Here is a 25,412-nt window from a genome sequence, read left to right as displayed (position 1 = left end):
TGGAGTTTCTCAAGATACAGGTGCAGATGATGAAGAGGATATCTTCGATGACTTCGCCCCGTTTTTCTCGAAGCGGGCTAGATTCAGAGGAAGGGGGAGATGATGAAAGAGAATATGACATTCCATAGAAGTGGGCTACAATAAGAATTTTCCTGGCTATTGAAGGCTATTAAACTTTGGCAGCTGATTACGGACATAGAAGTGTGAGCAGATCCTGCGTACGCTTGATATAGCATTGAGGGTTCGGGAATAATTTTTTGCTTGGTTGGGGGTTGAAAGGAGGCCTATATCTGAACATGACTGCATATCGATAACAGATGTATGATAGTATAGACACTTCTATACCTAGGATTCATGCTAAAGATGTAGGTTTCATACAATGTTATACTTTACATCTACTTTGATTTACATCAACTCCATTATAAAAACAACCTCGCTATAAAAAGTAGTGTTATGAAGATCCACCAATATACTGACTTCGTACTCTGTCCTCCATACTCCACTATTAAACCTCTCAGAATCGGCATCCAAACAAGCTCTCCAAACTACCCAACACTAACCACTCTTATCCTCCTAGCTTTCCTCCTACCAAACTGTCAGACCCACAGTGGAGAACTATCAAAACGTGCCGAGTTCCAAGTTCCCAACGTGGTTCACTCCGAAATACATCCGAACGTCTCCGCTCCGAGTCCGTCCCGATTCCTTTCCCTTTCCTTGCTTTCTCCAGTGGGCTCCAGTGCTCCACGGATGGGTCGGTTTCTCCTGGAGGGATGGGTGGATGGATTCGGGTATCGGCATTGCTTTTCTGGAGACTCGGAGAGGGAGGCGGTATTCTGGTTTATCTATATATATTATATGTACCTTCTATTAGTATTATATATGTGATGCCTGTATAATCTGACTACGCATCGCCTACCTACTACTTGCATATACTTATTATACCTACACTTATATACGTTTACTTATATCTACTTACGCTTAATATGACCCGTCCAGTCGTCGTCCTCGGCGCAGGCGTCCTCGGCCGACGCATCGCCTCTGTCTTCCTAGCAGGTGGCTACGACGTCCACACGAGAGATCCCAGCGAAGCAGCCCTGACAGCAGCCAAGGAGTACGTCGCCGAGAACATCGGCTCCTTCACGGCGCTCACACCCGCCCAGCCGAAGCCGCAACCGGGCACACACCGCGTGTACACGGACATCGCATCCGCCGTGCAAGATGCGTGGCTCGTCGTTGAGGCTGTCCCCGAGCAGCTCCCGCTGAAGATCGCCACGTTCGCGGAAGTGCACGCCGCTGCTCCCGCAGACTGCATCATCGCCAGCAACAGCAGCTCGTTCAAGTCGCGGTTGATGATCACGGAGCTGCCGCGTGAGCGCGCTCAGCGTGTGCTCAATATGCATTTCACCATGCCGCCGGCGATTCGCACGGTCGAGCTTATGACTTCTGGCGAGACGGACGAGGCCTTGTTCCCGTTGTTGACGGATGTGTTGGCCAGCTGTGGCGTGCTGCCTGTGACGGCGCGGCGCGAGTCGACTGGTTTTATCTTCAACCGGCTGTGGGCGGCGATTAAGCGCGAGATTATGATGATCTTGGCTGAAGATGTCAGCTCGGCGGCGGAGATCGATCTCCTGTGGGAGAACATGTTCCAGCTCCCGACGAGCTTGCCGCCGTGTAAGTTGATGGACCAGATCGGTCTGGACACGGTGGCGTTCATTGAGGATAACTACGTTGGTGAGAGGGGGTTGGATACCACGTTGACGGTGGATTGGCTGCGCGAGAAGTATATCAAGCCGGGAAAGCTGGGTAAGAAGAGTGAGTTGGGAGGATTGTATCCTGCTTCTTCTCCTGCTTCTTCTTCCTCCTCTTCTGAATCAGCTGGGGCTTCGACTCGCCCCTCGACTGCGTCGTCTACCCCCGAGAACGAGGGAAAGAAAGAATTGCTCGTGCTGGACGTCGGTCTGGGCTCCAACAACGCCGACCTCAGCGCCATCCCGACAGCAGGTCGCATCCTGCGCTTTGACACCGCCTCGCGCACCATGACCCCCGTCGTGACAGGCCAGTCCCTCCCCGACGGGATCGATGTAGCGCGGGAAGCCGGGCGGATGTTCTGGACGAACATGGGGCGGTCGACGTCCACATGCGACGGCAGCGTGTACTCGGCGCGCCTAGACGGCAGCGACGTGCAGACGGTCATCCCGCCCGCGGCGGTGCACACGCCGAAGCAGCTGGTGGTGGACGAGACGACGTCGCGGGTGTACTTCTGCGATCGGGAAGGGATGGGGGTGCACCGGGTGCGGTTCGACGGGACGGAGCACGAGACGATCGTGAAGACCGGGTGCGCGACGCAGCATAAGGGCGAGATGACGCGGTGGTGTGTGGGGATTGCGCTGGATGCGGAGCGCGGGCTGGTTTACTGGACGCAGAAGGGGCCCAGCAAGGGTGGTCAGGGCCGGATCTTCCGTGCGCCGGTTGATGTGCCTGCTGGACGGACGGCTGAGGATCGTGATGATATCGAGCTTGTGCTGGATGGGTTGCCTGAGCCGATTGATTTGGAGTTGGATGCTGCGGGGGAGACGTTATACTGGACGGATCGGGGGGAGCATCCTGTGGGGTGTTCGCTGAACCGGGTGGTTGTTGGTGGGGATGGTGGCGTGGAGGGTCGACGGGGGAAGAAGGAGATTCTGGCGCGACAGTTCCATGAGCCTATTGGGTTGAAGCGCGATGCGTCCGGGGATGCGGTGTATGTGGTGGATCTGGGAGGGTGTGTGTATCGGGTGAAGGATGGGAAGAAGCAGAAGTTGTGGCAGGATGATGCTTGCTATACAGGGGTGTGTTTTGCTTAATTTGCCATATAAAGGATAGAGATGTACACATATATATATGAAGATATAAAGATATAAAGATATAATAAATACACAATATAAATAAAGATGGAAATACAAAAAAAAAAAACATGATCCTTCCAAACAGAGCGTGGACTGAGGAAAGAAAAAAGAAGTGGTCCCAGTGAGGCTCGAACTCACGACTTTAGAGTTATTAGCTCTACACTCTAACCAACTGAGTTATAGGACCTTGTTGGTTGATTAATGCAATTCTTTAGAGATTCAAGTACAGACACAAGAGGCAAAGTGATGAGGTCATAAATCTATCTATATCCTCCATACTACACTACACTTTCCCCATCAACCACACACCACACACAACCAAGAAAATGCCCTCCCGACAAACCAGTCCTCTCCCCAAATCTCTCCAGGACCTCCTCATCGAAGACGAGGAGGAGATGGAATGGTATGGCGATTATGAAAAACACCGGACTACCACGTATGTCTCCTGGCTGTCAATCCTGGGGTCTATTAACGTGATATACATAGGGAGGTGCAATCGGATCCCGAGGTTGAGACCGATTCAGAGCAATCGCAGACAAAATCGAAGACAGTGAAACTGAAGACAGTGAAATCGACGACAGGAATAACGGAGACGGAGAGTGAGACGGCGGAGCACGAGGGGGAGTCTTGATTTTTTCCTAGGGTTCGTTGTATATTAGTGGGCTTATGGATATACTACCACCAGGTAGTATACTACATATTAGCCTATTCTCTGTGGGATCTGTCAGTAACATACAGACCACTTCTTATCGAGTTAACATGTACTATATAATTCCAGTATCAACACTATACTGTCACTGTCAAACAATACAGTTTGATTCGATATATATATAACCGAAGAGGGACCTGAATAGTTGATATTCATAAAAATATTAACACAGCCCCTAACAGAATCCGACACCGCTTTAAACGAGACCCCTGCCAGCCCAAACCCACCATCCTGGTCCATGCTCAAGTTTATGTTTTGAGGAGGTTGAGTTTCTCGTTGATATGTCAGTCCCCTCCTCACTTGATCGCATATATCAGTCACTATAGGCAAGCGCCGTGTCTCGGCGAGTCCAGCCCAGACTAATAATAGCCAAGGATGGACAAGGTCTATGTATGATAATATATATATATTCTTTCTGGAATGTTCGGTTATATAGGTAGTAGATACCAGTATATCATATACTAGCCTAGATCCTATAGTATCCCAGAGCATCCCACACCCATATGGTATCAAAACACACTACTATTCCAGTCCCATACTAAACAAATACTATAGCCACCATAACATAAATACCACCGTCCCACACATTTAACCCCAGCAACTCCAAACAATGAAAAATAAACAATTGACCACTAGAGAGCACCAGAGAACACCGTAGCTCAAAATCAAATAGGACGAAAGACATCACCCACAAACCAGCCCCGCCAACGCAGGCCTCAACAGACAGCAGTCATAACCACGTCTTCACCCTGCTGAGTTATCTCATCAGAGAAAATCGTCTGCAAAGTCTCCATGAAGGTAGTTTCAGGATTAGCAGCTTGTTCGGTTTCGCTGTTGTGAAATGGCATTAGCCTTGTCTATCCATCCATCGAGCTATAGATACTGTATATGATGAGAAGACGAGTAAGAGATCTCACCCATTCAGATCAGCCGCCTCCCAGCAGATATCGGGCAGATGTTCCACTACGTCTGAGAATCGGACTTTTTTGGCTGGTTGGGGAGGCGAGGTGCACGGATGGCATGTTTTCTTTAGGATGGATGGCATTTTTGTTTTTCTTTCTTTCTTTCTTTCTTTCCTTTCTTTTGAGAGTGTGATATATAGGGATGATGTTTTTGATGTGCTTCTTTCTGCTATTCTTGATGAGATTGATGAGTTTGGAATGAGATGAATGACTTCTAAAGATGGACGCTGTCGAGAACAAGGTAGACAAATTAAGCTTACTACATGAGCAATACTGACATACGAGATAGACTTCATGATCGAAGGTATCCGTCATTCTGGTCATCTGCTCGTTCAAGATATCGTCATTCCGTGTCTTCATTGCCCGAAACGGTATTCTATCTACAACTACAATCAGTTCACTACCGCCTTCCTTAACAGACCGGAAATACGACAGACGAAACTCCCCCAGTTGAATAAAGGATATCATACCACCAAGTCTATGTACCAAGCCAGGGAAGAAATGAAAGTAAATCTGCCATCGGGTGCAGTTAGCAACGAGAACAGACCGTCCGAGATGGGATTATGAAAACGAAAAAAGAGATGAAAAATGTGTAAATAAGCAGTTCGTCACCAAGCCAGGGTCGTTTCGTTATCGGTCATGCCTATGCCCTCGTCTCTAGTAGCCTTCTTCTTCGCCTTGCTGATATACATGGCGGGTTCGGGTGGGATCTTTGCGCATCTGCTGGCCGGAGCCGGTGAAGCCGACTGTCATATGTTAGCAGCTGTACAAAAAGAAATATATGTAGAAGGAATGAAAGGAGAAAGATAAAAGGAAGAGGGAAGAGAAAGGGAAAAAAGGTACCTCGTGCGTTAACCCCCTCGCCAGTCCGGAACATGCTCTGCTTCCGACCAATCTTCCCCTTACTGGCGAAGTCCTTCCACTTATTCTTGCCCTCCTCTAGCTCGCGCGTGGCCTTGACCTTGCGCGGCACCTTGGCCGGCCGCGCGGGCCCATCGCTCACCTTACTGGGCTCCTTGCGCGCCTGAGTCGCCAGCGCCGGGTTGATGTCGGCGGCCGCCGAGATGACACCGGCGTGGGACGGTTGCGGCGTAGACGACTGCGACGACGTCGCACTGCTGGCGCTCCCGTCGGCCTTGCGCTTGCGCGAGTCCGGACCGGTCACGGGCCGGATGTCGCGGGCGGTCAGAGACTCGACCGTCGCATACGACTTGAACGACACCAGATAGACGGGGTTGCTAGAGGAGCCTGTGATGGAGGTGATGCGGGCCGGATAGAAGGCGCCGTCGCCGGAGACCCATCGCGCCAGCACGTGGTCATTGACGGAGAAGGAGACGGGAGCTTGCTCCTCGGGGCGGGGTTCCGCCGTCGGGGTCCGGGAGTCGGATTGGGGAGGATGGTGATGGTGGCTGGCGCTGTGGTTGTGGTGGGAGGCGGAGGAGGACGAGGTGGACGTCTTGGGTGGGGCAGAGGGTTTGGCGGGTCGTAGTTCGGCGATGGAGGTTTCGGTCAAGGAGATCAGTTCTTCCAGCTCAGCTTTGAGACTCTGAAGTTCCGTATTGTCTGGGTCTACCTGCAAGCTGGACTGGACGGTTTCCAGCTGATGGAGGTTAGCGATGGATGGGACCGCCGAAGGATGCGGTGACATACCTGGATTTTGAATTCTTTGACCTCAGCCTCGAGGGCGGTGACGTCGGACATTGTGAAATGTAAGATAGAATGACAGGACCTAATTAACCTAATTCAAGTGAGATGGGATGGTTGGGAGGCGAGAAGTGATCTGCCCAGGAATGATGTTGTTGCGACGGATTTCGATCGCCGCGGCGTTGGGACAGGTCACGTGCGATACACTTCCACAATGACTCATCTACTTATGCGGGCATTATGCAGTATATCACGTGAGCGGGATCAACGGTCGATCCTCACGTCATAGAATGGACGGCACTGATTGTATAGAGCAGTGGACAGTATACTACCTGGGATATAAACTATATACAACGTAGTGGAGGAGTAGAGATCCAAGTATTAGACGGTGACGATCAGGCATCCCAACCAGGCAGTCGGGGAGAAAAGACCGACTCGGAGACTTTTCCCAATTACGTCAGATCTGGAGAGATCCTGATCGATAAGAGATCAAGACATCTTCATGGTTATTATAGCCATCCCAGTTCAACCAGGAAACAAAGGAAACCAAATGACAGGAACTTAGAAGAGTAGGGAAACTGTGATATCCTGTCATCCACCAATAAACCAGGAGTATACAGGATAAATCTTCAGGCCAGAATATGATTTCTAAGCAGCATAATTCTCGGATGTGGTCTCGGCCCGCCCACCGACCAATCAGAACGCGCAGCTGCTGCCTGGGGAATCCCCCGTCACGTTTCTCGTTCTTGACTCAGGCTCCAACTCTTTCTCACTTTCCCCTCTTTCTCTTTCCATCTTCATCTCTCGACTTTTCATCCATCTATCCCTTCATCCCCCTCTCTACTAACCCATTCTACTCGATCGTTCATCTTGGCTCGTGGATCCCCCCTCTGACCCCACTCTCAACTACCGACTTCCTTCGATTGGCTTCTCCCCACTTCCATTGATCGACCGGAACGTCGTGGTCCAGATCACGCCTCATCCAACCCCCTCCCCCCCGTCATCTCCGGTCACTATCTTGATCGTTTCTGCCTCTTCTGCAGATTCTGACCATCCTCCTTTCGCCCCCCCGATATCCTCGTGGATATCGATCGGAAAACAGGGTGCTCTGCGGCGATATCTCAAGTGGGGACCCGAGGAAACCTTACCCGCGGAAATACGCCACTGCCCAACAGACAAAGCCTTGCTGACTCGGCCTGCGCCCTCGTGTGCAACAACCTTGATCCGGTGATCGCGCGACGGTCTCCATCGTTCGAACAGCGGGCGGGAAGCCCGACCCTGCACCATCACGGTTCATCCCTGGCCTAAACGTCACTGTCGCCAGCCCCACCATGACCGATCATAACGCCCTCTACCAGCAAGGCCTCTACCTCACCCCAGATCAGCAAGACCTCCTCTTGGCCGCCCTATCCTCCAACAAAGGCCCCAGCCAGAGGCCCGAGAACAAGTCTTCATCGAAGGAAAGTCCCCCGGCCCACCATCCCCAACTCAAGCCCGACCCCGACGCCACCCCCGCTCGACACTCCTTAGATAGCTTCACCATGTCGCCCGGCTTCGATCGTTCCGCCCTGTCCGGCGGCCTGGACGAGAGCCCGTTCCTCGACTTTCCCAACGACCCCGAGTTTGACTTCCATGACGACAGCCTGATCGGTGATCTTCCCGGGAGCCTCCCCCCTGATGAGGTGGAGTCCGGGGAAAAGCGGAAGGACTTGTCCGACGACGAGGCAGAGGAATCGGGCAAGAAGCGGAGGGAAAGCGAGGGGGCCAGAAAGCCCGGCAGAAAGCCCCTGACCTCGGAGCCGACCTCGGTATGCAACCCTCTCCAATCGGTTGGGTGACTGGGACCTTGTCTTTGACTGACCCCACTTGTAGAAGCGCAAGGCCCAGAATCGAGCCGCCCAGCGCGCGTTCCGGGAGCGCAAGGAAAAGCACTTGAAGGACCTAGAGACCAAAGTCGAAGAGCTGCAGAAGGCCTCGGAGAACGCCAACCAGGAAAACGGCCTACTGCGCGCACAGGTCGAGCGCCTGAATGTCGAACTCCGCGAGTATCGCAAGCGTTTGAGCGTCGCGGCGAGCAGCGGAAACGGCCTCCTGGCCATGAGCTCCGCCACCAACGCGCCTTCCCGTGGCCTGCAGGGCTTGAATAACAGCGAGTTCCTGTTCGACTTTCCCAAGTTTGGCGACCTGCCCAGCACGCACCTTTTCAACAACGGCCCGTGGGCCAAGGCTGCACCTCAACCCCACAAGGACCAGGAGGCTTCGCGCCGCAACGCCAACGTGCCCGGTGTCGTGAGCCGCCAGTCCCCCACCGGTCGCAGCCCGACCGCCCCGTCGTCCGCCGGCACCACCCCGGCATCCGCTTCGGCGCCCGCGAAGCCCCCCGCCCGGTCGGCTCGCGACTCTAAACCGCCGCATGTGATCGACCTCTCCAACTCCGATTCGCCATCCTCCTCATCCGACTCCCATCAGAGCCACCTGCTCTCGTCGAGTGGCACGTCCCCCGAGCCCAACACTCACTCCCCGGCCGCGAAGGCCCCGGGCCACCACGAGGCTTGCACCTACCACTCCATCAACGGGGAGGAGTCCTTCTGCGCCCAGTTGGGGCTGGCTTGCGGCAACATCCGAAACCCCATCCCCGCGGTGCGGTCCAACAGTGAGAGTGCCACCAATACCCCGGCCCAGGGCACTAGCGAACCTCCCAGTGCCCACCACTGGACCGAACCGGCCGATCCCTCCGCCGACCAGACCCCCGGGCTTGATTGGATGGCCCAGCAGAACGGCGGCCAGTTCGACCCCGTGCTGTTCGGGGACTGGCGGGAACCGCAAGATAGCATCCTGTCCCAGGATTTCGGCACCTTCTTTGACGACGCCTTCCCGTTGCCGGACCTGGGCAGTCCGTCGCACAATTTCTCCGAGCTGGGCCCGGGCAATCAAACGGCGCCCAAGAAGGGCCTGCTTGCCCAGATTGACAGCAGGTTGGAGGAGGATGAGGTCGTTCCGGGCGAGGACAAGGCTCAGATGCTGTCCTGCACTAAGATCTGGTATGTAGTCTCTTCATTTCAAGCACCCATCCGACGCATCGGGCACCCTACTGACGGTAATCGCAGGGATCGTTTGCAATCGATGGAGAGGTTCCGCAACGGCGAGATCGACGTGGACAACCTCTGTTCGGAGCTGCGGAACAAGGCGCGGTGTTCCGAAGGAGGCGTGGTTGTCAACCAGCAGGATGTGGAGGACATCATGGGTCGTGCCAAGTAGTTGCGGGAGGGAATATCCGCATGACCTTAATATCACGGCTGTCGCGCCAATACCCTTGCCGACCACACCCCCATGGGTCGATACGAAATGACGAATCTGAGAAGGACAGTGCACCTTCACAACAAGAAAAGAAAGATATCAACACAGATTAATACGAGGATGGAGCATATGCTCTCACCAAGTTTCATCTGCAGGACAGCAAACCCGACTACGTTCGACCACACTGCTTCATAATTGACATTTAACCTTATCTTTTGTCTTACTTTATTTCTTTTCTCCTGTCTTACTTGCCAGCTTTGCACACTCGTTGGGTTTCCCTTTCGTCTGGGTTGGTTTTTGTCTTGCGAAGGGAGTGATCATCTAATACATGGCGAGCTATCGGAATGAATGAAAAGAATGGGAAAGAAAGAATGTACACCACGCTTTGACTTGCTCGGCGCTCTGATGGAGGATGGAGGACGGATGGACCTGGTTTGACATGACCTAGTACAAGCGTATCGCCCTTTACGGCATGCGTTTGCAAGGAATGTTTCGCCAGGAACGTTCGTCCGGTTGGCGTAGTCGTTGGACTCTTTGGATGGTGTTTTCATTATAATTTCTTATGTCTGCTTCTCGGAGTGATTACATTTTATCTCTACTTTGGTTGGTCGTGCACCACAGGATTGATTACTAGGTACTTTATTGAATGTACTTATGACGACGATAATGATTTGATTACCTTTTGAATATTATGGTTTTCCTCGTGGACTGACTATCTTTTTCATCTCTAATATCCAACGGAATACTATATCTAATCTGCATCATGACGACAATCTTCTCCATCTTGGACAAGACATTAACCGTATCCTAGGTAGTAGTAGTGGTAGTAGTAGTAATAATAGTAGTACCATGATAACACCATCGTCGATTTATTTGATCAATGATCTATTGATCCATTGGTTCGCCACTGATTGAACCGAGTGGAGTTAGGTATAGAAAGAAAGAGGGAAAGAGGGAAAGAGGGAAAGACCAGACAGCGGAAGTGAAAGTGAAGAAGAAAGGAAGCTAAAATGTGAAAGGCGTATTGATATCATCTTGTTCTTACCTTTTAGGACTAAAAGGAAGAAGGAAGGAAGGAAAGAAAGAAAGAAGGAGCGAAGGAGAGAAGAAACGAACGAGGTAGAAAAGTAAACGCCAGAATCTACACAGAAGAGAGGAAGAAGTTTAGAAGAATGGAAGGATAGAAGGATAGATCGAAGGAGTCGACAAGGAGGAGAATCGTGGAAACTACAACTTCAGTTCTTTCAAGCTTATTTTTAAGTTTGTTTTATTCTTTTCAGTTTATTTTCTTAATCCGTCTCATCTTCTTCTTCCCCCCTTCGAGCCATCTGATGCTCGTCTCATCTCACTTCATCCCATATCATACCATACAAAGAAGTGTAAGGTGTAAGGCGTACCCGTCTGTCGACCGTCCGATAGACAGTCCCAAGAAGACTGACTCACTGACTACTGCGGAGAACAAAAGCATAAATCTCGCTGCAAGATAAAAAAAAAAGAACAACGGAGTAGTAGTTAGACAGAGGGTCAGAGAAAAGAGACACAGAAGATACGGTGTTGGAAATAGCACAACAAATAAAAATTAGAATATTCGTGGTAATTGAAACACGTGCTGGGAATTTAACGAAGCCCTGTAAGAAAAGAGAAAGAGAGATTTCGATACAAAAATAGAAGGGAAAACGAAGAAGATAGGGCGTTTTAAGAAAGGAGAAACGGCGGGGGGAAAATCAACAAGAAGCAAGCATGCCATCTGTCATAGTCACCGGCTCAGGCTGCGTCGCCGCCCGAAGGACCCGGCTTGTCGCCGCCGGAGGATGTCGACGTCGGTGCCGGGGAGTCGGAGGACCCCTTGGTGAATCCCCCGCGACCCCCGCGCCCGCCGCCGCGACCACCCCGGTCTCCGCGACCCCGACCGCGTCCGCTAAATCCACCGCGCCCACGGCCACCCTCGCTGTCACTGGCACCGCCGCTCTGATATCCGCGCTGCGGGTTGGGGCCGCGGTTGCTGCCTTGCCAGGTGCCGGCGTTGCCGCGGTGGCCGCCCCGGTCCTCGAAGAACTTGACGTTGGGCTTGCGGGGCTGACCCTGCGGCGTCGGCTTTTTATGCTCGGTGGGTTGGCGGTCGAGCGCAGCCTTGGCCTCCTCGACCGTATTGAACGTGACAACGTGGTTGTACTTGCCCCATTTCTCCACCTTCACCACCTTCGACCGATCCTCCTCGGGGAAGATATCCCGGACGGCTTGCTCGTTGTCGACGTTGGACACAAACAGACCGTTCGTCAGCTTCTTCTCCCCGCGAGATGCGGGAGACTCGGCGGACTTGTCCGGTTGTTGGGCGGTGCCGTTGGCGTCGGCGGACTTGGCAGGGGAGCCGGGAGCGGCGGATGATGCCGCGGGCTGCGGCGTGGCGGGCTTCGGGATCACGGGGGCGGGAGAGGCACCGGCCTGACCCTTGGGCGGCTGCTGGGCCGGCGGGGCGACCCGGGCTGGCTGGGCTTGGCCAAATTGCGGGGGCCCACGCGTGGTGCTGGCGGGGGACGAGACGCCGGCCGGGGGACCACCCGTCACGGGGGCCGGGACGCCGGGGGCCAAGGGCTTGCCGCTGCGGTGGGAGAAGTTGAACCCCTGGGCGCGCATCTCCGTAGCGATGCGACCGCCCTCGATCTCCAGCACCAGGAAGCCAAACGCGGCATCCGCCAGGTTGAAGTTCCACATGTTCTTGAAGGCGCTCTCGTCGACCTGGCCGGCGCCGTTGCCAGCGGCCGACGGACCGCCGAAGGGGTTCCCGCCATTGGCGACGGTGGGCATCTTGTGGACCACGTCGAGGGCGTTATCCAGGAGCGTCTTCTGGGCTTCGTTGGAAGAGATGGCCGCCTCGACCTCGCCCCGGACCGTCTCCCACACGTCGTGGAAAGAGGCCTTGGACGCGGCGAGCTTGCCACGGTAATGGTCAAGCGAGGGGTTGACCGAGAATTCGTTGTAGGAGGAGCCGTATCGGAAATGCAGACCGGCCGAGACGGAGAAATCGGCCTTGAGCGTCACCGACAGCTGGTTCAGCATGCCTTCCCGCGCGGGCGAGGCATGGGTCACGAAGATGCGGGTCTCGGACGGGTCGTAGACGCGGTTCGCCGTATCGATCAACTCGCCCATCTGCAGTAATGTCGTCCACATGGTACCCTGGCCACCGGCGATCGTCGTCTTCCCCTCACCGTTGTCGAAGAGCTTGTGCATCACGACGGCACCTCCCAACCCGAGAAGGCGCAACTTGACACCCCCGATGTCTAGCAACCGCGAGTTCGCCTCGTCGATGATGTGCAACTTGTCCACCTTGTACTCCCCGGAGCGGAACTTCTCCAACACTCTGACATCCTCACAAGCACCCCACACGGTGTATACGGGCACGTCGAGGGTCAGCCGCTTGTCGAGAAGCATGGAAAGCTCCGAGAGGGGAAGTTGGTCCGGCGTGAACCGTTGCTTGATGGACTGCTGGGGAGGGGTCTGAGCAATCGCGCGCTTCACGTTTTCAGGAAGCAGCGGAGAGTACTGGGCCACATGTTTGAGGGTCCTGGGAAAATTACGGGTTAGCTGGATGATCCGGGAGTCATCCTTGACACGAGGCCGATAGGCAGGTACGCGGGGATGGGACAGTGGGGGTGGAGTGGCCGGTTTGCTGATTTGGGGGATGACCGCGTTCGGGTCAACCCGAGTGGGAGGGGAGGGGGGACTTACTTGTCCGCAATCCGATCCAGCGAGGTATCATCATAGAAACCAAAGTCACCAGTGTGAATAATATGATCAGCACGGGCCTGCTTGGCCAACTCATTCAAAGACTTCAGGTTCCCTACGTCACACAGAAGGACACATCAACATCCGTTAGCCACATGGAACGCCAGAATCCAACCCACCGGGGGAACTCACCGCGAACATCGGCAATACACAAAACTCTAGTTGGGCCGTTCTGAATAATCCGGCCATTGTTGGGAAGAAGAGGGACCGCTCCGGGGACAGGGTTGGTGGCACCGTTGGGGAGGGACGAGTAGCCTTGCGCACCGAAGTTGTGAGGCGGACGGGGCTATTGATGGCAACACGTTAGATCGGGGCGCGCATCTGGGGATGCGTATCACCGGGGGAGGGGTTTGAAAGGGTAGTAGCTAAGGCACCGGCGGACTTACAGAAGCCATGAGTGAGGGAGAGATCGACGAAATAGAATGACCGTGATGGGAACAGGGCGATCAAAGATCAGGAGGCGGATTTGATATGGAGAGTTGTCGACCTGAGGAAGCGGTGTGAAAAGAGGAAAGAGGGGGAGAAAAAGAATCAAGGGAAGGGCAGAAAGCAGAAGAGGAGAAGGAGGGGAATGGGACGTGGAAAAGAGAAGGGAGTTTAAACTGGATGAAGGGGAAGAAGTGGAAGAGGAAGAGGAAGAGGAAGAAGAAGAAGGTGAGGTCGAGAGAGAGAGAGAGAGAGAGAGAGAGACGCAGTTGGGGAAGTTTGGATTCGTCCCGTTCGGGTTTAGCGCCCTGGGAGGGGAGCGACCGCTTATGTCAGCCGCTCCAGGGGCAACTGCCCATCGCCAACTGGCGACGGCGCAAGGAGTTCTATATTGATCTGTTTATTGTTTGAGTAATGTCGATCTATGTGACCATATCAAGGGCTACGTTAATACACCATTCCTGTGGTCCACGTATATACATCATCCGTCATAGTTCGTCTCCGTCCATCCCCACCAACACCTCCGTCGCTGCTGGCGTCTCATCCAGCGCCTTCGCGACAGCCAACTGGAGAGATTTGGGTCCCTGGAGTGCCATTAGAGCAAAATGCCCCCCGACCGTGGGCCGTGCCCGGCATAGAACCGGCACGCCAGGGGTAGCCCCCTTGGCCGAGGTGGACACATAGCGGTCCGAGAAGGGCCAGGTGTGCTTGCCGTTCGTCATGTACGCCCACAGGTCATGCACAAACTCATCGCGTGTCGTCGCATCCAGGGTTGCCGCCAGCCACATGTTCCAGTCGGACTTGGCCCAGTCCTGGCGGTGGTCGAGTGCCACGCCGTACTCGGCGCGCACGGTGCGGAAGAAGGCGCCGTTCATCTGGTGAGCTGCGTCTGGGAAGGTGCGCAGGTCGAACAGCACGTCGGGGAAGATATTGTACGGCGTCTTCCAGGAGTCCGGGCTGTCGGGGTACTGCAGGACGAAATGCGTCTGGGCGTCATCTGTGCCTAGTCCCTGGTGGAAGAAGAGGTTGGCCCGTTCGTCGGCGATGCGAGAGTACTCTGTCTCTCCGGTTAGGGCACCGTAGGCCTTTAGACCGACGGTTGCCTTGATGGCTAGGTTTGTTTCGTTGGCTAGGGGGCCCGCCGCATCGTTGGATGACAGCTGCAGGGCAATGTCGACGCCGTTGTCGACTAGGTAGTCTGCGTAGGGCCGCAGGAGGTCGCCGTATTGCTCGACCCACGCCGTGTCGCCCGTGGCGCGCACGTAGGCCAGAGCCAGGACCATTAGGTTGCCGCACTCTTCGATGGGCATCGGTTCGGCGACTTGGTTGTCGTGGCCGATTGCGTTGGGATAGTGTGAGCCCATGTCGTGGATCACGTACGGCTGCCGCCAGCGGCCCGCCGCGAGATACCGCATCATGGGTTCGAGGAGTAGTCGGATGTAGTTGGGGTCCATCACGTAGTAGATGGGGAAGGCGGGCATGATCACGTCCACCGTGTTGAGATTGCCGTTACTCGACAATTCCTTGATAAACGCCAGGACATCACTAGGGTCTTTCGTGTCATCGGGAATCGTGACATCAATGCCGCCATAGGCCTGGCGTGCGGAGAGCGTGACAATGTCCGCATACTTGGGACCGGCCGCAGCCGCCGCTCGGGTGGCCATCTCCGTGTCGAGTGCGCGCGATTCCAAGAGCGCATCCGTGTAGTCGTCCAGGAAGTGGTTGAGAGCCTCCGCCGTGGTGGGATACGCAGCTCGATAGTATCCGGTATAGGGTTTCCCCAGATAATTGATAGCCGCTTCTCTCACATAACCGACCGCGAAATTCACTGATTTGCTCCCCGTGACGGTGCCGAGAACATGCGACAGCGCCACGATGCCACCGGGGACCCAAGCATCGTTTTTTCCGGACAGTTTTCCAGACCGAACGAATTCGGAGCGCACGTCGCCACGGTTTCCGGACGAGAAGGAGAGTTCGGATGTGCGGCTTGGGCGCGCGGCGAAGATAGCATCTCCCCAGGTCGCCATATCGTTGTGCTCTGAGTATGGGACCGCATTCTTGACGCCCAAAGAGTATATGGCGGTTGAATTGGCGTGTTGAAACCCGCGGGCTGTCCGTTGCGGTCTTCCCGCCCACCTGCCATCTATAGCGGAGAATATCTGGATGTCATTGCCCAATGTCTCCGAAACGGTAACAGTCAAGTAGCCTATACAGCAAACATCAGCATCAACCCAGAATCAAGAAGGGCGTCAAATCGCACTAAAAGGCAGCGACTGCCTCAAATAATTCGCCGGCGAAACCGGCGAAAAGAAGTCCAGCGTGAAGACAACCGGACCAGCCGACAATGTAAAAACCGAATGCGATGCGGTATACTCCGCGGAGCGCACAACAGCAGGACGAATCCCGTCGCCCGGGTTCTTAACGCTCATCAAGCTATACGCCTGGCCATCGACACGGGCCATGACCGACCAGGTCAAGCTCTGGCCGGCCCAGAACTGGGGCTCGGCGTAGGGAAGCGTCTGGACCTGATCGCTGGGCATCCAGGCTGAGAGGTAGGGATTGCGCACGGCTAGTGGGTATGAGGGAGGCAGGGCGGGCTCATGCTTCACGAGGGTGCGCTCGCGCGGGGAGACGAGCGAGAGGGCCATCGTAAGGAGGGAACCCAGTCCCAGGCGATTGTGGAAGTCGAGATACATATTTGAGTGGCCATGTAGAGAGATGGGGAGGAGGTATTGGATGTGAAACAGGAAGTGGGAAGTAGAGGAATGGAGAAAGAGGAGAAGGCGGAGGTGGTTTATTATTAGCAGGATATCAACCGTCGATCGTTGCGTCATCCGCGCGTCCAGAGTCCAGACTCCCCAGCGCCAAGAGTTGATAGAATGTGGGGTGAACAGTGAAATAGGAATATGATCTCTATATCTTGAATTGCTCCAGTGGGTGTCAAACACGGTGGAATGTAAGCATTCGAAAGAAGTGCTGTTCCTCCTACTATAACAGCTGGTCAAACTCAACCACGGTTCAACCAGTCACCATCTAATTCTCAACATTCTACAGATCAAGCAAAAACCACACTATTCCTCAGCGTCCCAATCCCCGTCACACTCACGTCCATCTGCGTCCCAGGCGTCAGATATTTCGGAGGTTTCAATCCAGACCCAACCCCTATATCAAACCCACAGCGTTAGTGATAAGCCACACCGGGAAGGATAGAGAGAAACATACCAGACGGCGTCCCCGTCATAATAACACTCCCCTTCTGCAACGTCGTCCCCTGCGACAAATACGACACAATATAGGCACAGTCAAACAGCATATCCGCGACATGTTCATCCTGGCGCACCTCGCCATCGACCACCGTGCGCAGATGCAGCGCCGCCGGATCGGCGACCTGCGACCCAGCAACCAGACAGGGGCCCAGCGGCGCATACGTGTCGAAGCCCTTGGAGAAACACCACTGCGGTACGCGGCCTGCCAGCGCGGGGTCGCGCTGCAGTTTGCGCGACGAGATGTCGTTGCCGACGGTGTAGGCGCCGATGCAGGAGAGGGCTTGATCGCGGGGGACGTTCTTGGCGTCTTTGCCGATTACGATGCACTATTTGGCGTTAGGACATAGACATGGTGGAGGGATGGGGATATTCGAGTCTGTGATATGGAGACCGCGAGGAAGAAGAAAAGCAGGGGACGTACCAGTTCTCCTTCATAGTCCGCCTGCTCGTCCTGCGCGATGGAAGGGATCTCAACAGGAGCGCCATGGTCATGAACCGTAGTGTTGGGTTTGAAAAAGATAGACGGGAACGGGGGAGGCGTGCGTCCTGCTTCTTTGACTGTCGTGCGTGTGATAAGCTTGTCAGTACATCTCTTCAATGCGTCCAGGTCCTTCCGTGGGACAGAAACCAACTAACTATGGTTCATATAATTCAACCCCACACAGCGAACAATTGGCACCTCATGCTGCGCCAGCGGGCCCAAAATCGTCTTCACAGTTACCACTTCCTCCGTTAAGGTCGTCTTGCCGGTTGTGTCGTAGATATCGTCGCCGGAGATGACGCGCGCCTGGATCTGGTCGGCTGCTGTCACGAAGCCGAGGTCGACGCTGTCTTCCACGAGGGGTTCACCGCGGAGGATCCGACCGTCGGTGGCTTCGAAGCGGATTAGGCGTTTCCAAGGAAGTTCCATATTTCTATTGGGGGTGTTGGGGAGGGTGAGGAGAGTGTGGAGGACACTGGGTACTACTATAGGTATATGAATGAGGGGCGGGGAAAGACCGGGTGTGGACCGGAGTAGAAAGAGATCTTACGCGATGGTCTGCAGTTGAGGGTGGGGATGATCGGGATCTAAAACGAATGCTGGTATTGGAGTCTTCTGGGCTTTATAGGCTCCTCGGTGGGGGATAACAGTACGTGGCTATCTACATCTATTGACTTATTTATGCCTGGTCAGGATGATTGCCCCCACGCCGACAACTCCAGAAATGAACGAGCTCATATTGGGGTTCAGTGGGCAACCTAGCTGCGCCTGAAACTGGTCCGAAAGACCTTAATTATTTGATTTTGATGGATGTTAGGGTATGATCTCTGTCCAAAATTCCCCGAGAATCCTATTCTAACGTCATGGGATGCTAGACAATTACCAGTCAAATCTCCTCGCGGGGCGCAGTTTATCTCCTCGCCCTGATCCTTTTCTGCGTCAGAAGAACTTCACATAATCTACAACACTTGCTTATAAAGTGTCGTCCAGCAAGGACAGTGCAGATTAATGGGGCCAGTGCGACGCCTGACGTTATATACCATCTACTCCCGATTAAGCAAAGCCAGGAGATCACCGTCCACCATGAACTCGCCAAACTCCATACCCAACGGCGAGAAATGGAAGTCGCTTGGCGGAGCTAGCGATGCCGTGTTATAAAGACCAGAGCTGGGGCCGAGAGTTGGGTCTGAGGTTGCTTTTTCTTCGAAGTCGGCCATGTTAGTATGTGCCTAATTCAGATCCAGAAAGGATGTCTACGAAGAGCAACAGGCGAGAGAGATGGGGGGGAGGGGAAGACAGAATTTACCTCGCGCATTCAAAGCACTACTGAAATGCTCTAGATACACCCGACAGCGGTCAACCATCCGGTTTCCGCCGTCGAGTTTAAGAAGGGCGGCAATCGCCCGACAAGGGTATGACTGCGCGCGGTCGAGCAACTCAGCCATCGATTGACCTGTTACAACCTCGTTTCGACAGACCCAAAGCAGACCCAGAATGACAAAAGCCGCGTTGAATGCTGGAGTTGAAAGAAGGAGTTAATGAGTAACGGATCGTCATTAAATAAGGTAGTGACACGACGGAATGAAACGTACTATAGTAGAGCGAGAACCACCACGCTCCCAAAAGGCTACGTCGCCATCCAGGGTCATAGACAATATCGTAGATGATATCAATAATCTCCATGGCACAGTCCGCACATACGCGCAGACTATTCGGCCCCATCTGCTGAAGAAGTTTCAGCTCCTGAAGATCAGACTGTAGGCCCCCACAGGCGTCGATGAATTTGACGAGTATCGGACGGTGCAGGAGAACGCGGAGGTTCAAATGTCGGAGAGTGAGAATGGTGCGGAATTTCCAGGAAAAGTGCGCCGTGTTTGAAGAGGGCTCTTGGGCTGCGTTTCTCAAGCCTGCGATGTTAATTAAGCGTAGTCCGTCCGGGAGGGACTTCTCCCAGATGAACAGGTGTTGCTCTATGGAGAAGACCTGGGAGACAGTTTGGCTAACGCTGAGGGGGATGTCGCAGCCTAGGTTTTGGCCGTAGAGGAGGTCAAGGATGGTCCACATTTGCTTGTATAGCTCACTGGGTGGAATGTGAGCGATGAGGGCTAGCTAGCGGGAACGGAACATACATGGATGAGTTAAAGAATGACAGAGAAAGACTACTCGTTTCAGACTCTATCACCGCGGAGATGTCCAGGTCAGGGTGGGCTGCTGGTAGTTCAAGCTTGACATAGCTATCTGGGATGGCTGCAGGGCGTCCGAAAGTCATACTTAACGTCCTGATATACACTCAGTTGGAAAGGTCATAGAGAAATTTCGGGGTTTAACGCACCGGTCTAGTACAACACAACCATACCACGTCCTCTTCCTCGTTTCTTGTTCAACAGGAGAGAAAGCCCTAGAGGCATCCCGGGAATGCAACCCAAGTTGAAGGGCAGCTTTAACAGCCAGCCCATGAATGGTCCATGCTTGCACAGACTTCTGCGTCCCTTGAAGGTACTGGCCCATCAGGAGAAGAAACTGGACTGAGCATCACATTAGTAAACCGTGTACGGCAACTCTCCACAGGAAAATCTCACCAACTTCCACAGTGGTGCCCCGAAGAATCTCACTACCGCAGAGCCCGAGACCCCGTTGGTAAAAGACATCTGATTCGGCAATCCGCGCATCGGCATCAGCCACCCCAGGACTGGTCGTAATCGTGGACATGGCGAGCACCATATTCAATAAGCCCAGCCACGTCCGCCTTACTTTGCTAAAGTTCTCCCTTGCTACCTGGTGATACGTTTCGAGAAAGGCAGGCGGGTATATGTACGGGAACAACAGCCCTGTGTCCGAGAAGAACCGATGGATGAGCTCCAGCGTTTCCGACTCAGCGGGGACCACAAAGATGTTATTCTTTCCGCCACGTTTGGACGATTGATTGCTTGAGCGTATTCTCGGGCTAGGCGGACGAGAAGCGTTGACAAATCCGCCTTCGTAAACGCCCGTTTTGAGCATACGGTTTGTCAGGCCTCCGCCCAGGGTCCCGGAGTTGACGATTCCTCGCGTCAGGTGTCGCAGAAAGGCGACATTCGACGATGGACCTGGTCTGGTTAACACAGTTGATTGCCAGTTGTCAACCAGTACACTATGGGATAGACACACCGAAAAACCCCGAGTCCTCCTCTTCAGCCAGCTTCACAGTGCCCATTCCATCAACGGAATCTTCCGTCCCCGTGAGATCTGGCATCGCAGAGCCTGGTGGAACATCTTCATCGTGTCCGTCTTTAGGGTCGTGTCCCTGGTCCACACGATGGGACAGCCCACTGAGGTCATCTCGGATTACTAACAGCGAGTCCTCCAAAGCTTTGACACGTCCTTCGAGACCACTCAAATAGCTAAGCAATGGCTGTCAACCACTTGTACCGCTGAAATAGTGCCATACATACTCTTTCTGAACGATGACATTAGTCGCCGTCGATGACGGCGTATAAGCACAGTCAAAGCCCAAATCACTGCACAAGGAGCACTTTGGGCGATTTCCATCACACTATAGTGCCGTTAGTGAGTCCAGCCTTCAGTGCTTGTACGCTGCTAGAGTGTGGAGAGAGGAGTAGATACGAACTCGAGACTTCCGAGTCCTGCAGGGGTCGCAGGCCAAAGCTACCCGGCGCCGTTTTACCGGATGTGGCTCTGGAGAGCGACTGCCGCTTGTATTATTCATTGCAGAGTGGTCTGGTGAGGTGAGAGGGTAGGTTAGTGTGTATGTTCCGAGGAAAGGATGGAAGTCATGGGGAAGCGGGGAACCGTCGGGAGGATCGGGGAGTGGTCGGGATATGTTCATGCCTTGCGCTTCAGGCACAAGTCAACATGTTGCTGGATTAGTACATTGTCTGGGGATCGACTTGCATTTGCTGAGACAGCAGAATTGTATTCTAGAATATTTTTGTGATAGATGGGTTTAAAGTTACTGAAAAATATACCATGTCATGATGATCAATTCACTATGGATTTACTATTGCCCTACTTAGAAGTTAGGGTTAGGCCCATAGCAAATCTAGTCCTTCACAAGAGTCTCTACATCCGTATTCTCCGTGCGATAAAATCCCAAAGCCTCTATCATCGGCTTGTCATCAAACCGATAAAGGTAAACCGTCTGCCCCGAGCCTGCACTGTGCTGATATCGATACCACGACGGAACACAGAACGTATCCCCCTTTTCCCACGCGAATTTCTGCTCTCCAATCATAGAATATCCACTCCCAGAGATAACATGGTACACGGCAGAGGTCGTCTCGCGACACCACGGCGACGAATGACCTCCTTCCAACCTTTCCGCGCAACCACCGAGGATGCGACTCACTGTGAGAATCAGCAGATGCCCTACTTTAGAATTCCATAGGAATACCCACCTTCACGACCATCCGCTCTCAAATACCGCCGAGACACCCAGTGTTCGGCAATATCCCCGTCCAGCAGCCCCTTCATGCGCGCCCACGGAAACACAATCGGGGACGTCCCGCTGTCAACATCCTCAGCCGGATACCGCGACTGCGCGAAATGCTGCACAAAATGCACCGGGAAGTGCTGAAAATTGGGTAGATCCAATCCGTCGAGCCAGATCATTGGGCCCGATCCGTCTTTGCCGTGGTCATGGTAGTTCCAGGTTGGGGTTAGGATGACGTCGCCCTGCTCCATTTTGATCCGCTTGCCGTGCACGGCCGTAAAGCCGCCGTTGCCTTCGATGATGAAGCGCATGGCGAATGCGGTGTGTCTGTGGGCCGGGGCTACCTCGTTGGGCATGACGAGTTGGAGCCCGGCGTAGAGGGTGTCTGTTGTGTAGGGTGCGTCTATTCGGTTTAGCTTGGCTTTCGTTGAGTGTGTAGGATGGTTGTTATTGGGGAAAGAAAAAAAAGGTAAAGGGGATAAAGACAGACCTCGTGCTGGGTTGATCAACATGAGCACCCTCCTCTCAGCCTCCTTCTCAGTGACGAGCTGACCAGCGCGCAGCAAGTTAGGCCGTATCGAGCTGTATTTCCACAGGAAGGGGATGCAGGTGGGGTTTGGCGCTGGCGGATTTAACCGCGTCATTTGCTTCCATAGTGGGAGGGTTTTACTCTTCTCGAGATCTTGGAGCAGTTGCTCTTGGGTGTCGTTGGTCGCGACTGCTTGCATGTCTCTGGTCATTTTGGAGTGAGTTAGCTTCGATGAAGGGTAGTTGTCTTGAGCTTGAGCTAGAATACGTCGGTAGGGATAACCTTTGCAAGATATATCTGGGGATACCCCAGGATACCCCAGGATAGCGGGGGAGGCGGGGAAAGATCGGATGTATGATGGGGGCAGTAACTAGAGGCGAGACTATATATGTATAAGCCTAGATCGGTTATCTAGATGACTTCCTCCATCATCTCGTCGTAAAAGCGGGTCAGACTTGATATCCAGCATCAAATACCGTCATGGCATCCATGGCTAACCAGTATGCGACTGCCTCTCTAAAGGTCAGTACGATGACAGTAAGAAAGACAGGTCATCTTCTCACAGGCTGAAGATAGGACCCGACATATCCAAGCAACTGTCTAGAATTTATAAAACAGTTCAGAGAGAAGGGGACATCATGCCCCACAGACAGACCCAAATTAGAAATTATCGTGGTTGGCGCAGGACTCGGAGGACTAGCAACCGCAGTTGCGCTCAAAACCCATGGCCACAGCGTCACAATCTATGAGCAAACGCCTGAACTTGGAGAGGTAAGAGAAGCACCTCTTTTATCTCCAGATGGATAGACTTACTTTTCTAGGTCGGTGCGGGAATCCAAATTCCGCCCAACTCGACCAAGCTTCTCCTCAAGTTAGGGCTTGGGCCCTACTTAAAGCCCTACGTGACAGAGCCAGATTCTATCTCGTTTCGCCGCTGGAGCAACGGAAAGACTATTGGGTTCACGGAGCTGACTCAAAAGTTTTGCGAGCTGTTTGGTGCTCCGTATCATGTCATCCATCGGACAGATTTCCACTCCGCCTTGTACCGAAGGGCGCTTGATCTGGGGATCGACATAACTCTAGGTTCTAAAGTTGTTGATTATGACTCGGAAAGTCCATCAATAACCCTAGAGAATGGATCATTGGTCAAAGCGGACCTGATCGTTGCGGCAGATGGTGAGTTATTTAGATTCTATCATTGGATGTACTCTAACTAACCATAACCAGGGATCAAGTCCATCGCAAGAGGGATCTTGCATGGATCCATCGAGAAACCACTAGAGAGACCAGGATTTGCCGCCTACAGAGCCACAGTAGATGTAAATCTCATGAAAGACGATCCTGATACCGCGTGGCTCCTGGAGAAACCAGCCCTAAATATCTGGTAAGTACCATCACCTACACCAAGCAGTAAGTACCACCCTGACGGCCTTCTCCCCAGGATCGGAGACAAACGCCACGTCATGACGTATACAATTGGCGCAGGGAAGGCCTTCAACATGGTGTTATCGCACCCGGATGAGAGTGATCCATCCACATGGGACCAGTCAACGGCGCTACGCGATATGAGGGCTGAGTTTGGGGGCTGGGATCCAAGGTCTGTCGAGCTGATCTCACGAGGCTAGCACAGTGCTGATAGTAAAAAATGTCCAGACTGACGAAGATCATCGGGTTTATTGACAAAACCATCAAATGGCCGCTCCTCACCGGAGCGCCTATGTCGCGCTGGGCCAGCGGGAAGACCGTCATTCTAGGAGACGCCGCTCACGCAATGCTGCCATACATGTCGCAAGGTATGGTCCCCGAGGAAAAACAATGGAACTCATTTGGTAAACAGATAGCTGACGATCCCAGGCGCTGCGATGGCCGTGGAAGACGGCGTCGCACTGGCCCAGGCACTGACGCATCTGGCGTCGCGTGCAGATCTTCCTGGAGTACTCTCGATCTTCGAGACGGTTCGCATCGAGCGCACGAGCCAGATGCAGGAGGCCAGTCTCTTGAACGGACAACTTTGGCATTTCCCGGATGGACCACTTCAGCAAGCGCGCGATGCGGCTATGGTTCCGGAGACTCAGGGCGTGACTTTCTCTCATAGCCCAAATCAGTGGAGTGATCCGGCGACACAGATGTGGTGTTATGGGTATGATAGCGAGAGGGAGATTGATGAGGCTTTCAAGAAGTGGGGATTTGGCCTTGGGGATTCACTATGATGGTGGGAGGTGATGAACGGTTGTGTCGCTATGCACGAGGGAGCCTATTCAGATAGAATGCTTGTAGCAATGGTACTTCTTATTTTAACACCGGCTAATCCCAAGGACAGGTTTTGACAGTTGCAACCATGCTAATATAGTGATAGGTCTAGCCTTAGTGATAGATATAGCCCTAGATGATCCCAGACGCAATTGACCATCCGATCCTTAGGCCTCTCTGAGGCGTAGATGAGTGATGTAGATCCCTCTCGGACGCAATTCATACGCCGTTTATTATCTCTTGCTGAGTTGTTTCTAGTCTTTTATATACTCGTATCTTTTTTATTTTGTTTAATTTTATTGTGGGGATGACAATTGATCAAATATTGTAGTAATCTAGAAGTCACTAGTTATTTCAAAGCTAGATTCAGGATCAATGGCCCGTATAGCCAGCCCAACAAATCCCTTTGCATGGGCTGTGGATCGGTCCTCTGGAGCTCCATGCTCGAGATTCAGTGCTGGCACATCTAATCTAATTATCTCATAGTATGAAGTGTACACAACATGAGTCGTTCTCCTTGCTTTGGTGGCTGTTGAGATCCCCAGATTCCTTCGCCTACTTGATGGTAACCCCCAGAAAAAACACACGAAGAACTGTTCTTTGTGTTATTTATTATTAATTGCATTTGATTTGATTTATTGTGTTGTATTTTAGTTAAGTTTGTTGTCCATATTGTAGACACCCCATTCTCTTCCCTAGGTGATGTTCTCCTATCCTATCCGGATCTGGAATTAGGGTTATGGTCTAGACA

At 53.3% G+C, this 25,412-nt stretch overlaps 12 protein-coding genes and 1 non-coding gene across 13 annotated transcripts in view; 5 read left to right on the top strand and 8 right to left on the bottom strand.

The window, feature by feature from the left end:
- The window catches only part of BDW47DRAFT_102901 (esterase/lipase family protein), a gene marked incomplete at its 3' end in the record, with an annotated part of 1,749 nt that extends 1,684 nt beyond the window's left edge, over positions 1 to 65 (top strand). Inside the window, exon 2 of the mRNA XM_024811950.1 lies at positions 27 to 65. Coding sequence (XP_024673689.1) covers positions 27 to 65 — 39 coding nt within the window. The remainder of the gene's footprint in view (positions 1 to 26) is intronic.
- Positions 66 to 908: 843 nt separating this feature from the next.
- Positions 909 to 2,900, top strand: BDW47DRAFT_130832 (3-hydroxyacyl-CoA dehyrogenase; the record flags this gene model as incomplete). The annotated part of the gene is made up of 2 exons (XM_024817181.1): positions 909 to 2,740; positions 2,858 to 2,900. Exons 1-2 carry the CDS (start codon positions 984 to 986, stop codon positions 2,898 to 2,900), a joined length of 1,800 nt encoding a protein of 599 aa, XP_024673688.1. The 5' UTR covers positions 909 to 983.
- Positions 2,901 to 2,998: 98 nt separating this feature from the next.
- BDW47DRAFT_t58 lies at positions 2,999 to 3,072 on the bottom strand. The gene has a single exon. It is a non-coding gene; the product is annotated as a tRNA-Ile (tRNA).
- Positions 3,073 to 3,209: 137 nt separating this feature from the next.
- Positions 3,210 to 3,682, top strand: BDW47DRAFT_102897 (uncharacterized protein; the record flags this gene model as incomplete). Its single annotated transcript, XM_024811949.1, has 2 exons — positions 3,210 to 3,321; positions 3,372 to 3,682. Coding segments are annotated over 2 exons (257 nt in total), but the record flags the coding sequence as incomplete, so codon positions are not given.
- A 470-nt stretch (positions 3,683 to 4,152) lies between these two features.
- Positions 4,153 to 5,612, bottom strand: BDW47DRAFT_102896 (uncharacterized protein). Its single transcript, XM_024811948.1, has 3 exons — positions 5,400 to 5,612; positions 4,512 to 5,302; positions 4,153 to 4,425 (listed from the first exon to the last, which is right to left on the bottom strand). Exon 2 carries the CDS (start codon positions 5,022 to 5,024, stop codon positions 4,521 to 4,523), a length of 504 nt encoding a protein of 167 aa, XP_024673686.1. The 5' UTR covers positions 5,025 to 5,302; positions 5,400 to 5,612; the 3' UTR covers positions 4,153 to 4,425; positions 4,512 to 4,520.
- Positions 5,119 to 6,514, bottom strand: BDW47DRAFT_11410 (tudor domain-containing protein). The gene is made up of 3 exons (XM_024814579.1): positions 6,207 to 6,514; positions 5,400 to 6,156; positions 5,119 to 5,302 (listed from the first exon to the last, which is right to left on the bottom strand). Exons 1-3 carry the CDS (start codon positions 6,255 to 6,257, stop codon positions 5,214 to 5,216), a joined length of 897 nt encoding a protein of 298 aa, XP_024673685.1. The 5' UTR covers positions 6,258 to 6,514; the 3' UTR covers positions 5,119 to 5,213.
- An 825-nt stretch (positions 6,515 to 7,339) lies between these two features.
- On the top strand, positions 7,340 to 9,636 carry yap1 (putative bZIP transcription factor AP-1/Yap1). Its single transcript, XM_024814549.1, has 3 exons — positions 7,340 to 8,008; positions 8,073 to 9,241; positions 9,308 to 9,636. Exons 1-3 carry the CDS (start codon positions 7,532 to 7,534, stop codon positions 9,456 to 9,458), a joined length of 1,797 nt encoding a protein of 598 aa, XP_024673684.1. The 5' UTR covers positions 7,340 to 7,531; the 3' UTR covers positions 9,459 to 9,636.
- Positions 9,637 to 10,775: 1,139 nt separating this feature from the next.
- BDW47DRAFT_102886 (uncharacterized protein) lies at positions 10,776 to 11,378 on the bottom strand. The gene has a single exon (XM_024811947.1). It carries the CDS (start codon positions 11,242 to 11,244, stop codon positions 11,077 to 11,079), a length of 168 nt encoding a protein of 55 aa, XP_024673683.1. The 5' UTR covers positions 11,245 to 11,378; the 3' UTR covers positions 10,776 to 11,076.
- On the bottom strand, positions 10,776 to 16,402 carry BDW47DRAFT_130829 (uncharacterized protein; the record flags this gene model as incomplete). The annotated part of the gene is made up of 6 exons (XM_024817180.1): positions 10,776 to 13,059; positions 13,224 to 13,335; positions 13,413 to 13,566; positions 14,228 to 14,290; positions 14,324 to 15,912; positions 15,967 to 16,402. The coding sequence occupies 6 exons, from the start codon at positions 16,400 to 16,402 to the stop codon at positions 11,262 to 11,264; spliced, it is 4,152 nt and encodes a 1,383-aa protein (XP_024673682.1). The 3' UTR covers positions 10,776 to 11,261.
- A 359-nt stretch (positions 16,403 to 16,761) lies between these two features.
- BDW47DRAFT_116461 (fumarylacetoacetate hydrolase family protein) lies at positions 16,762 to 17,882 on the bottom strand (the record flags this gene model as incomplete). The annotated part of the gene is made up of 4 exons (XM_024814933.1): positions 16,762 to 16,868; positions 16,929 to 17,298; positions 17,394 to 17,530; positions 17,609 to 17,882. The coding sequence occupies 4 exons, from the start codon at positions 17,880 to 17,882 to the stop codon at positions 16,762 to 16,764; spliced, it is 888 nt and encodes a 295-aa protein (XP_024673681.1).
- Positions 17,883 to 18,496: 614 nt separating this feature from the next.
- BDW47DRAFT_116460 (putative C6 transcription factor) lies at positions 18,497 to 21,159 on the bottom strand (the record flags this gene model as incomplete). Its single annotated transcript, XM_024814932.1, has 9 exons — positions 18,497 to 18,648; positions 18,805 to 18,969; positions 19,046 to 19,533; positions 19,583 to 19,732; positions 19,786 to 19,978; positions 20,033 to 20,539; positions 20,601 to 20,833; positions 20,885 to 20,985; positions 21,061 to 21,159. 9 exons carry the CDS (start codon positions 21,157 to 21,159, stop codon positions 18,497 to 18,499), a joined length of 2,088 nt encoding a protein of 695 aa, XP_024673680.1.
- A 333-nt stretch (positions 21,160 to 21,492) lies between these two features.
- On the bottom strand, positions 21,493 to 22,622 carry BDW47DRAFT_130828 (cupin domain-containing protein; the record flags this gene model as incomplete). Its single annotated transcript, XM_024817179.1, has 3 exons — positions 21,493 to 21,797; positions 21,848 to 22,285; positions 22,373 to 22,622. 3 exons carry the CDS (start codon positions 22,620 to 22,622, stop codon positions 21,493 to 21,495), a joined length of 993 nt encoding a protein of 330 aa, XP_024673679.1.
- Positions 22,623 to 22,891: 269 nt separating this feature from the next.
- Positions 22,892 to 24,621, top strand: BDW47DRAFT_116458 (FAD/NAD(P)-binding domain-containing protein; the record flags this gene model as incomplete). Its single annotated transcript, XM_024814931.1, has 7 exons — positions 22,892 to 22,933; positions 22,988 to 23,182; positions 23,233 to 23,587; positions 23,639 to 23,795; positions 23,853 to 24,008; positions 24,065 to 24,204; positions 24,266 to 24,621. 7 exons carry the CDS (start codon positions 22,892 to 22,894, stop codon positions 24,619 to 24,621), a joined length of 1,401 nt encoding a protein of 466 aa, XP_024673678.1.
- Between the last annotated feature and the right edge of the window lie 791 nt (positions 24,622 to 25,412).

The sequence above is a fragment of the Aspergillus candidus genome, assembly GCF_002847045.1.
Source record: "Aspergillus candidus strain CBS 102.13 unplaced genomic scaffold BDW47scaffold_12, whole genome shotgun sequence".
Lineage (NCBI taxonomy): Eukaryota > Fungi > Ascomycota > Eurotiomycetes > Eurotiales > Aspergillaceae > Aspergillus > Aspergillus candidus.
Note: the sequence above shows the minus strand (reverse complement) of the source record. Positions and strands in the feature narration are given on the sequence as shown.

Bases quoted from the DNA above. Each gene is read 5' to 3' on its own strand.
- BDW47DRAFT_102896 (XM_024811948.1), bottom strand. From the start codon at position 5,024: ATGATATCCTTTATTCAACTGGGGGAGTTTCGTCTGTCGTATTTCCGG.
- BDW47DRAFT_11410 (XM_024814579.1), bottom strand. From the start codon at position 6,257: ATGTCCGACGTCACCGCCCTCGAGGCTGAGGTCAAAGAATTCAAAATC. The intron at 6,157-6,206 runs GTATGTCACCGC...AACCTCCATCAG, and splicing joins TCAAAGAATTCAAAATCCAG to CTGGAAACCGTCCAGTCCAG. The intron at 5,303-5,399 runs GTACCTTTTTTC...AACATATGACAG, and splicing joins CGAGGGGGTTAACGCACGAG to TCGGCTTCACCGGCTCCGGC.
- yap1 (XM_024814549.1), top strand. From the start codon at position 7,532: ATGACCGATCATAACGCCCTCTACCAGCAAGGCCTCTACCTCACCCCA. The intron at 8,009-8,072 runs GTATGCAACCCT...CCCCACTTGTAG, and splicing joins TGACCTCGGAGCCGACCTCG to AAGCGCAAGGCCCAGAATCG. The intron at 9,242-9,307 runs GTATGTAGTCTC...CGGTAATCGCAG, and splicing joins CTGTCCTGCACTAAGATCTG to GGATCGTTTGCAATCGATGG.
- BDW47DRAFT_102886 (XM_024811947.1), bottom strand. From the start codon at position 11,244: ATGGCATGCTTGCTTCTTGTTGATTTTCCCCCCGCCGTTTCTCCTTTC.